Source organism: Sceloporus undulatus, chromosome 2, assembly GCF_019175285.1.
Source record: "Sceloporus undulatus isolate JIND9_A2432 ecotype Alabama chromosome 2, SceUnd_v1.1, whole genome shotgun sequence".
Classification (NCBI taxonomy): Eukaryota; Metazoa; Chordata; class Lepidosauria; order Squamata; family Phrynosomatidae; genus Sceloporus; species Sceloporus undulatus.
The window spans coordinates 297,844,518-297,862,144 of NC_056523.1; the positions used below are offsets into that span (position 1 = coordinate 297,844,518).

General features: G+C 41.3%; 1 protein-coding gene across 2 annotated transcripts in view; it reads left to right on the plus strand.

Annotated features, from left to right (window-relative positions):
- Positions 1-17,627, plus strand: part of ELOVL7 (ELOVL fatty acid elongase 7) — a 101,146-nt gene that overhangs the window by 68,665 nt on the left and 14,854 nt on the right. For both annotated transcript variants that reach the window (XM_042452217.1, XM_042452216.1), the window contains 2 exons: positions 8,590-8,686; positions 11,822-12,012. In XM_042452217.1, coding sequence (XP_042308151.1) covers positions 8,623-8,686; positions 11,822-12,012 — 255 coding nt within the window. In that variant the 5' untranslated portion in view covers positions 8,590-8,622. The remainder of the gene's footprint in view (positions 1-8,589; positions 8,687-11,821; positions 12,013-17,627) is intronic.

Consider the following 17,627-nt stretch of genomic DNA (forward strand, 5'->3'; position numbering starts at 1 on the left):
CCAACAGATCGAAGTGGAATTACAACCAAAAATCTCCATACAGGCAATCATGTGTAAAATACATATCATAAAAACACCCCAAGTATAAAAATTTCAATTACAATAATCGCAGGGCAGCGGGCAGTTATGCTGTTATGACTGGAAGCGGGGTTTCCTAAAGTTCTTTATAGAAGGTCAGGTGGGTATGTCCACCGGAAGATATACATCTTTATTGCCTTCTTAAAGGCATCTAGGGTCGTGATGAGACGGATCTCCTTCAGCAGATTCTTCCATAACCTGGGGGCCATAGCTGTATATGCTCTTTTGGAAGAAACTGTTAGTCTGACCTTTGGGTGGTCTAACAGATTCTTCCCTGTTGTTCTGAGGGTGCGGGGCGGATCGTGTAGGGAGAGGCGTTCTCTCAAGCAACTCGGGCCCAAGCCATGTAGGGCTTTAAAGGTAACAACCAACACTTTGTATTGCGCCCAGAAGCTAATTGGCAGCCAGTGTAAAGATTTTAGGACAGGTGTTATATGATCTGACCTGGAAGATCCAGTGATCAATGTGGCTGCTGCATTTTGCCTCTAGCATGAGTTAGCATGAATAGCTTTGTGTGTCCCTACCCTGCCATGTGAAGTACTGTATATGTCTGGGGATACACATGCCCTTCCACAAAGAGTGCACACTGTGTCTTTCCATCAGGAGACAGCAGTTCTTGGAATGTGTACTTATTCCTTAGGGCCTTTGAGGTTATGGAGCTGGCAAAGCCCCAGTAAATAACAACATTTTCCCCAAGAATTCTATAGAACCTATGAAGTATCCTTATGTCTGGAAGACAGTAGACAATAGTAATCTTTTAACAGTAGAAGAAACAGAGTATTACCGAGAAAGACTTAACTGGAAAACTGTTTTGTTTTTCTTCATAATTAACAGTTTCTAGCAGCTGTTGAAGTCTACTCATTGCTTTATATCATAACCTCTTAAAAACTTGTTTTATAAACATCCTTATTTAAACAACAAGTATATAGCAATGTTATTTTGTTAAAACAAAAACTTGTTTTAAGAGTAAAACAAGTGGGGAAGAAGGAGCAAAGAGAACCAGATATTTTTGCTTTAGCTTCTTGCAAGGAAAGTGGGATCAAGTTAAAACTCTCTTCTGTGAAGACCACCTTCTAAAATAAAAAAGAGGCTCTGCAGAGATTACAAGCTTCCATCATGTAGATATATGAATTAATCTAGTACTCTTCAATGAACTCTTGCATCTAAACAATGTATGTGTTTCACTGTTTGATAGTGGGGTGAATGAAATAGCAACATATGCAGAACTTGGGTGGTGTGCAACAGCTCATTGAAAAATATGTTAATATGTATAGCAAAGATAAAAGAGCAGCATAATTCTACTCCTCAAATAAGGACATTTTGTTTTAGACATGGAGTAGTTCTCTTTCTTTCAAAAGACATTACAGCAATCCCAGTCTAAGGCACAGTACAGACCAGCAGGGAAACACCGACCTTTTATACTGTGCAGCATTGCCACCACAACTAGACAGGCACAGCCTGGAGCGGCTCCTTTTTTGCGATGTTGTAAGAACTGCGTTGCAGCCCTTATGACACCACTCCCTGCAATAGAAGTGTGGATGGTGCTGCTCAAAAATGGTGCCGCCCACACGTAGTAGGGCTTGGGAGTGTGTGGTTGGTGTGCGCTCCCAAGCCCTACTATCGCCGCCAGGACGTTGCTTCCTGGTGGTGTGTATCAGGTCTCAGTCTCCTGGATCATTTCTTGGATCATCCTTTTGAGTATAGCAGATTGGCAAAATGTATTATGTCACTTCCACAATTGTTATTTTGGCAGAAGAGTTACTGGTAACTTTATTAACACAAGAACAATTTAAAAAAACAAAACAAAAAAACCTTGTACATTTCTGACATTAGTTAACTTGATTAGACAGGAAAAATGTAGCTGTTGGTATTACTTGCCATATTAATACTGCTTTACTACTGATCTATCCAAGTCACTTAACTTAAAATAACGATGTACAGTAAAATAGTCATAATACAATAGGGATATAGAGGGAAGCGGAAAAATACCATATATACTTTTGCGTATGTTGACCTCAGGTATAAGTTGAGAGCAGGTTTGGGGGCCAAATGTATGGATTTTAACATGACTGTTCAATTTTATGGTCAACCTCTGGTGGAGGTTGACTTTGGAGTAGCACCAGAGGACCTAGAGTTTCCTAGAAATGTGTTCATTAAATGTAAAAAAGGGCTTTTCTTTGCAGTTTTCCCACTTCCACACAGGTCCTGCACCGCTAACCAGAGAAAAGGAGGGCCCACTGTATACATACATTTTTCAGTGTACATAATATAGATATTTTGTAAATTTTATGATAAATAAGGATATACATATATATATATGGTGGTCTTAAATGATTACATGTTGTCTCCATCCAAATTGAGGTGTACAGTCAGCCTTTCATATCCATGCATTTAATAATCCATGGCTTGAAAATGTTTTTTTAAAAAGATATAAATTCCAGAAAGCAAATCTTGATTTTGTTATTTTATATAAAGGACACCATTTCACTATGCCATTGTATTTTAACAGGACCTGAGCATTCATGGATTTTGGTATCCATGGGGAGTCCTCGAAGCAAACCCCAGCAGATACCAAGGGCCACTGTATATAATTTTATAACACAATTATGGTCCAAAACACACTGCAGAAATAATCCAGTTTGAACACTCTAAATTGCTATATAAAAGGTGCTAAAGCTGCTCTGATAGCCTTGGCTGAAGAGCAGGGTATAAATAATAATAATAATAATCTTAATTATTGCAAATGATTACACAAAAATGAGCTGTGATGTCTTGATGTTCAATAATTACAGATAGATGAGCCATGATTCAATGTAAAGGGCACATTTTCCTCATTTTGAATGGCTTGACCAGTTCTTGCTGCATCACAGATTTGTTTAAAAGCTCACAGTTAAGATTTGCCCTTGCAATTTAATAATTTGATCCCTCTGAATTCATTTGAAGAAAGCCATTTGAAGTGTAAGGATGCTGGCTTGGCAGCTGAAGGATTTTACCGTGAATTCTGTCTTTTGGGAAGCTGCTTATATTGAACTGGAAGCAAGATTGACAGGACAAGAGAACTGATGGAAGACTTTGTACTTTAGTTTCTGACTGGCAATGTTGTAAGCCTGAGCAAAGAGACTGGGCAACTCCACCCCCTCTTGCCCCAAACTATGCAGACTCTAGGAAATGGGACCACTCAGATGCAGTTTGGGAAAGTCATGCCAGTTGTTAGTTTCATTACAATCCAGGATCAGATGAGACATCCGTCTCAAGGGTATAAGGAATAGTGAAAAATCAAGCAAGAAACATTAGGCCCATGGATAAAAACAAAAATTAGAGTTGGGTAATACCTTGATTATGGGGATGGGAAAAATACAGTCCTGATGATGCAAGATTGCAGTCCTCAGCATCTACCCAGAATAGCCAGTGTTAATGCTGGGAGTTGCAGTCCAGCAATACATGGAAGCCTGCATGATCCACACTTCTGCTTTATTTGGACTTGTCTGTCGCTACACAAGTGGTAAGCGTTGGAGTTCTTTAGATCTTATCTTCATGAGACTGGATATTACGAAACCTGGGATGGGTACAGTCGAAAAACCAGGCCAGGTGTTCTTGCAGCTGGATCTGTAGCTAAACTTCAGGGTGAAAAAATAATCTCTGGTTCTGATGATCTCAGATTAATGCCTTTCCATGGTTTTATCCATCTCTGCTTGCTCTTACCAAGAGAGTTGTTCATGCCTGGGGTGAAGCCCACTAGCTCTTGTGGCAGCCTGGAGCAGAAGCACTACTGAGTAGTGGGAGGTAGGATATCCAGGGTCTACTTCACAAAACTTCATGCGTGGCTGTGTGTCAATTACTCTCTCTTAGCCTGCCCCACAGGGCTTTTGTTAGGGTAAAGTGAGGAGAAGAGAGACATGTACACCGTCTCCAGTTCTTTGGCTGAAAAATGAGATATACAAGTAATTAAAGAATAATAGGTATGCAAAGGGATTTTGTCACATCTTTGAGACTAAAAGAAAGAAGCTTTCCCATGCATCAGAGAACGTAGACTCATGTCTATGAAAGCTCATGCTGCCAGCTTCTTTCTTTCAGTCAATCTCAAAGGTGAAGCAAGATCGATTTGCATACTGATTTTCCAGACTAACATGTCTATGTCTTTGTATGGTGACGAATAATAAATAAGGGAACATTATATGTGTATTTGTAAATTCACAGAATTTCCTAGTTGCAAGTCTTACAAGGGTAACTAGAGCTCATTACTTCAACAGCTGCAGCAAACAAACAGCTTTGGACCTTGTCACACGACAATTTTTGCAACTCCAACCTGAAGCCATTCCAGACCCAACCATGTGAATTCACATTATTACATGATAGATTATCACATGTGATTGCTTTCTATGGGGAGTCATTCCGAGCCCGATCCTAAGTCAATCCAAAGTCACTCCTGTGGTAGGTGAATTCAGTGAACTAGCAAATTCATAAATCTTTTTCCAAGGTCAATTCGAATTCAATTCAAATTGGTCTTGGTGTGGAAATCAGCTTTGCTTCGGTCCTGGTATACGCCCCCCAACCTCAAAGGTGCCACATTTCCCATGAGGCAGCACTGCAATTTTGCTCCATTTGCTTCTGGTACTCCTTCCGCTTCCAGTGCTGCCGAGAGGGAAATGCGGTTGTTTCCTTTTCTTTTTAATGAAAAAAAGTTGTTTATTCTAAATTACATTTTCACAAACGGTGAAAAAAATGGTAAAAAAGGGAATTAGTGAATTAAATGATGATAGTGTTGCGCCATGGTCTGTTTGCTGCCAGCCGAGCGCAATCCCGAATACGTGATTGGAGAGCAAAGAGGAAAAATGACAGAATACAAAGAAAATGCAGAAATTTGGATGAAGAAATCAAGATTTCGTAAAAGCTGGGCTAAGGTGGAGCACTTCAGGGGGGGGGGATTAATATAACCTTATATTCATATATAACGTTTTAACATTGGGCCCATTCACACTGAGGTGGCTGGGAGGGACGACAAGAACGGAGGGGGCAGTTAGAGGTGGCTGGGAAGCAGGAGAAGAATGGAGGAGGCAATCGGAGGTGGCTGGGAGGGATGACAAGAACAGAGGGGGCAATCGGAGGTGGCTGGGAGGGATGACAAGAATGGAGGGGGCAATCGGAGGTGTCTGGGAAACAGGAGAAGAATGGAGGGGGCAATCGGAAGTGGCTGGGAAGCAGGAGAAGAATGGAGGCAGCAATCGGAGGTGGCTAAGAGGGATGACAAGAACAAAGGGAGCAATCGGAGGGGGCTGAGAAGCAGGAGAAGAATGGAGGCGGCAATCGGAAGTGGCTAGGAGGGATGACTAGAATGGAGGGGGCAAGCGGAAGTGGCTAGGAGGGATGACCAGAATGGAGGGGGCAAGCGGAGGTGTCTGGGAGGGATGACAAGAATGGAGGGGGCAATCGGAAGTTGCTGGGAAGCAGGAGAAGAACAGAGGCAGCAATAGGAGGTGGTTGGGAGGGATGACAAAAACGGAGGGGGCAATTGGAGGTGGCTGGGAAGCAGGAGAAGAATGGAGGCGGCAATTGGAGGTGACTGGGAGGGATGACAAGAACGGAGGGGGCAGTTGGGAGGCAGCAGAAGAACAGGTGTGTGTGTGTGTGTATATATATATATATATATGTTTTATATATGTATATGTAATAATAATAATAATAAATTTTATTTCTATTTCCCACCTCTCCCAATGGATCGAAGCGGGATTACAAGCATATAACCACAATAACATCTCGATTACAATAAAACATCATCACTTAAAAATACAGTTCAGAACAATAAAAACATCATCTAACATGCAGTTATATATATACGTGTGTGTGTGTGTGTGTGTATAAATATGTATGTATACTCGAGACCACACATGGCGGGAGTTGTGGGAATTGCTAAATTGTTGAAATACAATAAAAAAATAGAATAAAATAGAAGGGAAGAAGAAATGTGAAGCAATCATTCATGTGAGGCTAGCATTCACGCGAAACAGGAAGTGGCCCCCTTCTTCACCTTGGAAGCATAAAAGTTCTCGATGCGTTCAGAATCCCACTGAGCATGCGCAAGGGTGCCAATTCGAATTGTTGAATCTGCATGGTACGTACTGGTGTGATAATTTATTTTGCACTCGCTCCACTTTGCCTCAGGAATGACCACAATTTCGCTCTTCACATGTGATAATGAATCACTTGAATTGGCTTGGATTTGAATTGAACCTACTTCCCCTTCCCTTCGGAATGGCTTTGGATTGGAGTTCCAATTTTCACGTGTGATAAGGGCCTTAGATGAATTGATGTACAGGTATACCCCATTTAAGTAGATGTGTTCCTGGGCATTACTTCTTTAACAGAAAATGTTGGCATGAGAGGCAGAAATAATATGGCACATCTTTTAGCACTTTTATGCGCAAGTGATATAAAACAAAAAAGTCAGGGAAGTATTGCACAAGAAAACAAAAAGATTGGTACTTCCTAGGGACCACTTGAAGGGTTTTTTCAAAATGCATTTCTTTTATCAGACTCCACTTTTTTATGATTTCCATTTTGGTGACCAAATGTATAGATCTATGATTTTTAAAATTTTAACATGTATTTAAGAAATGCTGCCAAAATGCTTCCAGTTAGATAGGACAAAAAGGAAAAAAGGAGGCTGGGCAGGTGTAAAAGGGAGCATTGTTAATTGAGCTATCATTGTAACGGGATTATTTGTTGAAAATCATGCAAAACGCTGAGTTTAGGAAGATTCTTTTTCAAAGAAACATTTTAAGATAAAATGGAAATATGGCATTAACTCGTTATTAATTTTTTTTAAGTGAGGGGATATATTTTTTTATCATCATCATTTATACAAAAGTGCTATGTAAACAGGAGAGCATGTGTATAGTTACATTATAAATACCAAGTTGCAGTAATGGTGGTGGTGGTTGAGAAGGGGTAGCGGTATCTTTATGCAACACAGAACCACTTGAATAATTTTTTTTTTAGCAAAAGCCTGGAGAATAGGGTGTCACTAGAAGAAACCAAAATTTAAGGATTCCCTGTAGGGAAGCCAACATGTGAAAGCATCCCATCTATCTCTTTCCATGAGGCCTTAACTTTCCATCTGTGGAGGCGGGGTTGCTGCTGGGATGTGTTCAAACAAGCAATACTGTTTTTCTGACATTGCTACATGGCAGTGAGAAGAGCCCTGGCCATACATCCCCTGAAAAATTTGTTTAGACATAAATACATGTAGCATAGATCCTTAAAGCAGTTTTTCAAAATTTGGCCCTCCAGATGCTTTGAAGTTTAACTCCCAGAATCCCTGACTGTTGGCTATGCTGGTTGAGGCTCCTGAAATCATAGAATCTCAGTGTTGGCAAGGATTGCAAGGCTCTCATCCAACTCATGCCATACAGGAATATACAGCCACTCATCCTGTGAGCTGAAGTCCAAAACATCTGGAGGGGCCAAGGTTCAGAAACTTTGGGTTAGAGGAAACAAGAGGCAAGTACTAATGCAGCGAGTTCTGCTTCTATTAACAGTGCAAGCGGAAGCTTCATGCTCATTTTCCCCCAAGGCTCCATGAGAGATTTTTATTATTAGAGCAACTCAGCCCATGTTAGCTTCAACTACTTCACTGCTAATTTGACCATTGTCTAGATTGTATGCTCACTGCAAGGAAGCCAACTATCCCAAGCCATCAGTGAAATGGTTAACTCTTGCATTCATGGCGTGGGATGATTTGTAACCATGCCAAGCAAATCCTCACAATTATGAGGGATTATTTTAGAGGGTGGTACCCATGGTATTTGATTGATCAGCGGCAAATGCGCAACTGAGCTAATCTAGTTTTATGAACTGGCCTGTTGCCACAAAGGTTGATAATGAGGCAGCAGGGATGAGCCATTGGAGACATTTTACTAATTAAGTAATCAGGTGTGTTTTGAAACGTTGTTGTTTGTATTGCAAGATAGCTTCCTGCTAGGAAGTGGATTCATTATCATGCCTTTATCTGGTTCTCACATTATAAATCCATGCATTATACATTTAACAACGCTTAAAACTGTCCTGCACCTTTATAGATTCAGCAGATAAAAACTGAGCTTAACAGTGTGGAAGCTGTCTTGCACACATGCCCATAGTATTATTCTTTTGGGATGTTAGGCAAGAACAAGATCCTTCAGACTTCAGTTGTGAAGCTTGAGCACATTGGTTGAGAATGAAGCTGCTTCTACATTACTAAATTCAGCAGGGCTTGCTTCGAGGCAATTCTGTTCTAAGGTTGGCATTTGCGTTCCAAGGTATACAAAGATAAAAATATAAATGTGGCAGCAGTACATAACCTGAGGATGAATTGCATAATGCAGAAAATACGATTAATAAATATTTGTAGCCTGTGACGATCATGGGTCATACAGCTGACTTGCTTCCACGTAATGATTACTGTGGTAATTTTGAAAAGATTATCATACCATCCTTTGTACATTTTACTGATGAATTCTATTTATTTTACCTCAGGAGGAATCCTAAATCCTATTTAGCACTGTGAAAATGGCTCTTAACAATCTGACGCTGAAGGCTGCATCACTTTACGATGAATGGATTAAAAACGCTGGTAAGTCTTGATCCCTGGTAATGTCTGTAAATGGTACATTCTTTCCCTGAATCCAGAAGTGCATTAAAATACCTACATAAAATTGAACTGTATATTTTTGTATTGTGGCTGAGCTGAAGACACTCTAGTTGGTTCTGACTCTTGTAGGGGAAGAAGATAACATTTCATGGGTGGAAACCATTGGGTTGATGCTGGGGGGGGGGGGGAATGTGAAACACAAGATGAATAGTAGGCTGCCTTAAACTTTTATGTTGTAATGAATTGCATCTAAATAAGTTGGTGTGAATACCTTCTAGTACCTCCTGAGTAGCAAAACATGTCTTTTCGGTTTACGTCTTGCACAACTTGTCATGTACTTCTGTATATAAACAAAGGGTATAATGTAAGATGTTTGATACATTCATCTATAAGACTGCATTGCTAACAAAGTTTGAAAACTAGCAAACTAGCCTGTTTATGTTGCAATTTTTCAGGAGATGTATCAAAGAAGATGCGTGTCATGAAATATGTTTCAACACAGTTTCTATGTCTGTATGTCAATTCAGCATAATATATTCAAATCATGGAGCTTGGGTTATGGGTACTGAATTGTAATGTTTGACGGACGAATAGACTGCCTGATAGAGTGGTGGACTCAAACTTCTTTGTGAGACTTTAAACAGAGGTTGGAGGAGAATTTTTCAGGTGCTTCCATTGTGCTGTGTATTCCTGCACAGTAGAGGATTTGACTAGATGTCCCTTGTGACCCCTTCCAACTTGTAAAACTCTATGATTTTATTATTGTTATTATTATTTTGGCCTTTTGACCCCTCTGTGTGGCCCCTGGGAGGTTGCTTGGACAAAACAGTAGTCCCTGGATCCACTGCAATTGCTTTGCCAATTTAGACCACAGTGTTTAATCCACTACTGCTCAAAAAAGAGTCTTCTTGGCAAGCCTGCAGCTGAGAGCTATGGATGATATTTCTGCATACACACCTACATCCCTCCAATTTTGGACTGAAACTGGAAGCATCTTTGGAAAGGAAAGAAGATAATTTTTCCCCTTTCAGGCATATTGCCCCCAGTCCTCACAACAACTGCCCCAACTTAGGTCTCAGTGGATTTTGTACAATGCTCCAACTGACATTTGCCTTTGTAGATACATTTTTTTACAAATAGATATCTTCACATCTGATGCATTGCATTGCATTGATTCTTCCTCCCCACTGCAATAGCTGCTATCTAATATGGGACCCAATGCAAAAGATGCAGGTTTTTATTTGCTGCTACAAAGCCATTGCCTCAAAACACCTCTATGTGCTGGGTATGTACATGGCAATGCTCTTAAAAGAGTTTAGAGCAGCTGCTAACCCCACAGCCACTGTGTCAAAACATCTCTCTGTGCTGGGTGTGTACGGCTGTGATCCTGAAAGAGCTTAGAGTGTGAGACTTACTGGCTAATTACTAATGAGAGAGCACACAGCAGAGGCCTCTTGAAACTGTTCTGCTTTGCAATATAGGACTGAATGTTCCTGCTCACAAAGCCTTTCTCTTCATGGAGGGGAGGGGGCACCATAACATTTCAGAGAAAGGGGATTTTGTCTAACCTTGTGTTTGGTGTACTAATTTGTTTTGCGCATGGAGGGGTGTGTAGCTGGGCACTATAGGAACTGTAGTCCAAAAAGTAACTTTTCAAATATTGGTGGGGTTGCAGAGAGGGAGAAAGAAAACATTTCTTCCATGCATTCTTAAATGATGTCTGCACTGGTTTTCCTGAAAGTGTGAATCTGTTGGAAGTTTGGTGAAGGCTCTGAGATTAATTGGGCCTATCAAGAAATGAGAAAGAGAGTTAGATCCAGACATAAGGATCCATCTCAGGCAAACTGGCAATAGTTTTGGGCTGCATCTGCACTGCAAAAATACTGTAATGTAGTTTGACACCACTTTAACTGCCATGGCTCAATGCAGTGGAATTCTGGAATTTGTAGTTTTGTGAGATATTTAGTCTTCACTGTCAGAGAGCTCTGGTGCCACAACAAACTACAAATCCCAGGATTCCATAATATTGAGCCATGGCAATTAAAGCAATGTCAAATGGCATTATTACTGCAGTGCATATATAGTTTTGGAAACAGATCCTAGTAAGATACAGTGGTGCCTCGGGTTACGAAATTAATTCGTTCCGCCGCCGCTTTCGTAACCCGAAAAGCATTCGCAAGCCGAAATGCCATAGGCGCTAATGGGGAAAAGCCGCGATTTCGTGCGAAAAAGCGCCGAAAAGCACCAAATTTTTTTTCGTAACCCGAAATAACCTTCGTAACCCGGAACAATTATTTTCAATGGATTTTTTTCGTAACCCGGAAATTTCGTAACGTGGGTATTTCGTATCCCGGGGTACCACTGTAGTTGGAATTGAACAGCTTTTCCCTTGTCTAATGCCCTCTACATGCTTTCGGCCTTCAGTTCCCATCAACCTCAGACATCATACCCAATGAACAAGAAATGCAGGGGGTTGTAGCCCAAAATATCAGGAAGGCACCAGGCTGGGGACAGATGTTATAAATCCTCTTAACAGTAAGTGACCATATAAAGTTTTGAGGCTAGCAGAAATGGCTTTATTGGCAAAATAATTCCATAAAAGCATGGTGTTGCCATTTCAGATTGTAAATGGACTTGGGGAGATTTCAGATTGGAAATGGACTGGATTCAAATCTCCCACTTAGCCATGAAGTTTACTGTGTGATCTTGGGTTAGTTATTCTGTTTCTTGGCCTGACACACATGATTGTTGTGAGGATAAAAATGGGGAGTTCCCTGGAAGAAAGTTACTAAATCAATATAATGAATTATAATAATTGTAAATCCACAATATGTTTCAAAACTTCATAGCTTCTATTGATAGACTTCATGAAAATAAGACATAAAGTGGGAATGTCATCTGAAAGTTATTTCAGTATTGTGAAATTATGGGTTTTGCTGTTTTTATCAATGCATGATGATTTTGCAACCTGCAAAAGAAGCTGAGATAAGCAATTAATATATCTGTAGAATCAGCAGGTGATGTGCAGCCCATTTTATTAAAAACAAAACAAATGTTTTTGATGTGTGGTTCAGAACTTGAAAGCCCTAACAGACTTCTTTTCAATTTCTTTTCTAGATCCACGAGTCGATGGCTACCCGCTCATGTCTTCGCCTTTGCCACAGACACTTATTATCGGAGCATATATCTATTTTGTCACAAATCTTGGACCAAAGTTCATGGAGAACAGAAAGCCTTTTGATTTGAGGCAAATAATGGTTTTTTACAACTTTGGTGTAGTGGCTCTTTCAATTTATATGACTTATGAAGTAAGTACTGTTGGAAGTAGACTAGAAACTCATTCAGCTGCTTAGCTGTGTATACATGTCTTTCTCTTTTTCTCCATCACCATCCCAGTGCATGAGTATAGAAACATTTTCTTGAAATCTGGGGTTTAAGTGGCTTTGTGAACAGTTTCTTAAAGCCTTCTAGAGATAATGGTATTCTCTTTTCCCTGTTGGACTGCAGGAGTGGGGAACCTTTGCCTGTGCAGATGTTTTGGACTACAGCTCCCACATCCTTTATCATTTGCCATGCTAATTGGGGCTTCTGGTGTTCAAAACATCTGAAAAGCCAAAAGTTACATATTCTTATTTACAGAACTGCCTTGCTGTGGGACTTTCTTTCAAAGCCCAGGCCTGCAGTAAATGCTTCCCAAATTTGCCATGAGGAATCCTCTCCTCTCTAGGTCTCTGACCCCAGTTTGGTGTACAGGTTTACAATCCTCCTTGCCTCCAGTATTCATGTATGTGCTCTGGCAATGTTAATGCTACATCAAAGGTGGGGAACCTCTTTGAGTTCAAGGGCCAAATTCAGCTCCAAAGAAATGTTGGGCAGCCACATTCCAATGGTGGATGGCAGCAGAGGTAAAAGGGTAGGACCCAAAATACCAACATATTCTATCTGAACAGTTAAGGGCCCTTTCACACTACACAATTGCAGTGTTATGAATCCATTTTAATTGTTATGGCTGCATCCTAAGGAACCCTGAGCTTTGTAGTTTCATGAGGCACTGAAGTTCTCTAGCTGAGAATTTGTCAGTGCTTCTCCTGTATTCCATAGGTTCGAACCTTGGCAATTAAAGTGAAATCATAGCACTGTAATCATGTAGTATGGAAGGGTCTTAAGACTTAATAGTGGTATTTCAGTCTTTTAATATGTGGAAAAAATATACAAAAACTGGTGAACTGCTAAACAATTGTGTCATGGAGAAAGGGACATGATTTTCCAGGGAAACCCAAAAGGTTTGATTTGGCCCTGGAGCCTGGGATTTCCCAGTCTAGTGCTACATGCAATTATATTTGTAACAACAAAATGGTAAACAGCAAAATTGTTGGCATAGCATGGCATGGCATGGCCCTGGGTTCTCTAACTAGGGGGGTGTTCCCACTTGGCAGATAAAACGGATTATATTGGTACGATTCTGATTCGGATTATGTTCCGGGAATAATTCGAATTTTTTCCATCGTTTCCATTACGAAAAGGGGCAAATTACCTCGATTCATCTAGACCCTGTTTTTGTTTCCATTTATTTTAAATCGCTTTATTTTAAAGCAGATTAATTTGCTCCCCGTTCCCATTTGTGTCTGCAAGCTGTCAATCAAGCGCGTAGGCTTCAGACGTCACAAGTCTTGGGTTTGTTTTTTTTTGGTGGGGCAGCCAATGAAAATTGGCTGCTCCAAGACTCTTCTGTTGTGTCTCCCCATCTGAGGCTCTTCTGTGTCTCCTCATATTAACTGTCATAACTCAGTGCTAGGGAATCCTGGGAATGGTAGTTTATTATGGCACCAGCACTCTCTGGCAGAGAAGGATAAATATCTCATAAACACAACAGTTCCCATAATTCCTTATTACTGAGCCAGGGCAGATTAAGGGGTCGCAAACTGTATTATTTCTACAGTGGGTTTTGAACTACAGATGAGTTTTTTTTCATGAATTAAAAAAGTTGTTACTTTATAATTTACACTTTCTCTCTCTCTCTCTCTCTTTCTCTCTCTCTCTGTCTATACACACACACACACACACACACACACACACAAATTTAAAACCTTGGCGGGTTACAAACGGCCCTCAAGGGGCCGTTTTCCCGCCACCACCATTCACTGCGTAGGGAAGCCCCAGCGGCCAGACCGCGAGGCTTCCCCGTGCAGCAAAAAAGGAGCGCCGAAATGGCGCTTCTTTTTGGAACGCGGAACTGGCGCTGTGAGGGGCGGAGCGCGCCCTCGCGGCGTCACTTCCACCGCGACACGTCTGGATGCACAGCGTCCAAGATGTCAAAATGGCAGCGCCCATGTGGATGGGCGCCGCTATAAAGTCCGCACTCCGCACGTACTGGGAGGAAGGGCCGTCAGGAAGGTAAGAACCTTCCTAATCCTAATACGGCCCTTCCTAACCCTAGTACGCGCAGAGCGCGTACTTTATGGCGGTTTATAACCCACCCTACTGTTTCAGTGGAGAGAGACTCTGCATCCAAAGCCCAGGGTTGGAATACACACACACACACACACACACACACACACGCACACACACTGATATAAAACCTACTGTTTCCGTGGAGAGAGACTGCATCCAAAGCCCAGAGTTGGAAATACACCCACACACACACAAATATAAAACCTACTGTTTCAGTGGAGAGAGATTCTGCATTCAAAGCCCAGGCTTGGCAAATCGGATCAAGTGGGAAAGGCAGTGGGCTTCAGTGGGGAGAGACTCTTTGGGGAAGAGAGAAGAGAATGCTCGATCTCCCCCCCCCTCAGATCTCTGGGTGTCCAGGCTCTCCTGTGTCTTCCCATAGTTCCTCTGGGAAAGAGAGACGGAGCCTCCATTCCCCCAAATCCCTTTGCCTCCCCCATTGCTCCCTGGGCTGTCTGGGGGGCGATCAAGCAGGCATGTCCTGCAAAGCCCATCTGCTCAGGGGCTCAGGCAGAGGCAAAAGAAGAAAAAAGAATATTTAAAAATGGTGTTCAATGGCTCTCCTCACACATCGGTTTATGAATGTGGAGCAGAGGGGAGGTTGCAATCCACCGGGGTAAAGGCTATGTGGATGGAAGAAAATGGTGCTGGCGATGCAGAAAGAGAACAAAAAGGGTGACACCATCAGGCCAGCCCCTTGAGTGCTGCTCCTCCCATCTCCAGGTTCCCGAATCAGACACCCTTGTCGTTCCCATTCGGATACCACAAATCGGACCCTGGGAGCAAAAAGAATCCGCTTTAAAATCTACTGTTTTTTTAAAGTGGTTTATAGGCATACAATCCTGATTATACAATAAAACTCGAATCAGTTTCGAAACTGAATGGGAACGATTCCGGGGCAGTGGGGATCAGATTCGAGGTTAAATGAGAACGATGCCCCCTTAATTCGCATCCTAATCCACGTTTTAGGCCAGTGGGAATGCCACCTAGGTGTTTTGAAGGTCCTCTTAGATGATAAATATACCTTCTGCAGTATTTATCAGTAGGGGAAAGAGATGAGACCTGAGTATGTACATGCACAATTCACAACATGATGATACAAATCATTGGAAAAGTGAACAAAATAACTAGGAGGGATCCCACCATCTCCTGGTACTGCTTTGCCTATTTCTGCACTTTTTTCAGGAGCACAGAGTTAGAGTACAGTGCAAAGACCCACTCTGGATCTCTCCCAATTAAACTTCCAATATGGAGATACTTCCATCTTCATACATCCATACACAGGATGTAATACGTAGAAGGTATATTTATGTATGATACTTACACTCTGAAATTGTTTAAAAGAAAGCATAGCTTCCTAGCCATCACTACTATGTTACACCATCGTTTCATTTGGCTCATTAAAGCCTACACCACGTGTGGCAGCTATGAAGGTTCAAGAGGCTATTTCTCAGCATTTCCAACTTCTCAAAAACACTTTGAGAAGATACAAACGCAAAAATATTGTTTGTATCTAAACAAGGTTGAGGAGAGATTACCTTGCTTTAGCTAGAAATAGTATCCCTGTAGGTTTCCAGAGCTGCAATCCTCTTTTTAAGGGGAGTTTTGGGGCCTTGAAAATAATGCTGGCAGGCCATATGCAGCCTGCGAACAACACAATTCTCACCTTTGCTCAAAACTGTCTTACAATCGCTCTTTGAGTTTTACATTCTTTCCCAGTCCTATTTGGAGCAGTCAGGAAATGAATTTGAGCTCTTTTGAATGCAGAAATAGTGTTCTGTCACCAAGCTATGACAGTGGAACCTCCTTTCTGTGATTTAATTTTGTTGTTTGTGGACAGTTTAAAGAAAGATAAAACCCTGATAAGCCCCTGATCTTTGGATTCTCTTTTATTTATTATTTTGTACTTAGTCTATCTTAAAGATTGTTTTCTTTTGGGATGCTCTGAATAATGTCCCTTATATCATTTTTGGCAACCTTCTATGAGTTTTCTTTAATGCCTTCTTTCAATAAGTCTTGCAACACCCTGCAAGTGTTACAGGTTACAAAACCGATGAAAGCCTTCTTAATTAACACTTGTACTCCTTTTTGATAATGTGTGTTACAGACTAGGGGAAAGAAAAATAGCCTCATTTCCCATGTATACCTTCCTTGTTTAATTGCTTGGAAGTAATTTCTGTGTTGTCATGCCAAGAAGGCTATTTACAAGCTTATAATTACAAGAAGATTCATCTAGAAAGGACAGTGGTCTTTGATTTAGGTATATGGAATTACATCCTTATTGCATATTAAGTAGTCCCTTTTTTCTAAAAACACACATGTAGCTAAAGGTTTCAGTATGACCACTACCAATTACACAAATTGGATAAAGAGACAGATAGTGTGGCTTCCAAATTGTCTGTTCAGGCCTACATTGTTGAAGAATTTGGATTCCAGCCTGGTTTTTAGAGAGTTTCTCAAAGCAGAAAAAATCCCTGTCAGGATAGAAAATGATTTGAACATCCATGCCTAGTAACTGCAAGCAAGTATTAAAAGTTTCAGTAGTGACATATTTTCAACTCCAGCATTAGTCACATTGAACCCAGTAAAGACACAGAGCACAACAGGACAACGGCTGAGGAGCAGGGGCCATTCCCCCTGCCCTTGTTGCATTTTGACATCCTAAAAGTTATATAACATCACTTCTGGCAGCAATTTGGACTTTCATCATTTTTTGTTTGTTTTGGGGGGAACTGGGTGGGAAGAAAACTGCCACATTTGCAGCTTGTTTGGCATGCATTTAAGTGGTTTTGAGGCATAAAATAAAGAAGTAAACCAAAATGAAAAAAAAAAAGAAAATAAAATAAACGGGGGGGGGGGTTAGGATCTTTAGGAGGGCGTTATGAACTTCATTTTGGGATTGTAAGGGCTGTGTGGGTCCCATGGACGTCATTTTGCCCACCCCTGGCAAAGGGCCTTGGTACTCAACACTTGATCCTTCAAGTGTTTTGTGCTTCTGCTTCCAGATGTCAGTACAGAGACAATCAGAGTTTCTGGGTGTAGAAGCCTGAAACCTCTAGTGGGCCAAAGGCTGAGAACAAACCATGAGGTGAAATAGGATTCTACATGTACATAATCCTTCTAATTTTTAATCGCTGTACTAAGAGGAAAAAGAAACCTGTACTCAGCAATAAGGGCAGCTGGGGCACTATGTTGGCAGAGTGAGAAATGAGACATGGGCACCCTTTGCAAGAGGGCACTGCTTTCAAGAGGGCACTGCTTGAAAGATCTTGACTCTCTGGGGGAGATCTCTTCCTGAAGAAGCATGAAAGAATCCTGCTGCTGCATGAGAGGGATCTCTGAAACTGGCCATACAAGTAAAACAGTTTCCTTGGGTATTATTTGGGGTTGTAGCTGTGACTGAAGGGAACCCAATATTTCTTGTATCTCTAGTATACTTTTGCCAGCTTGGTGCTCTCCTGTTTCCTGTCAT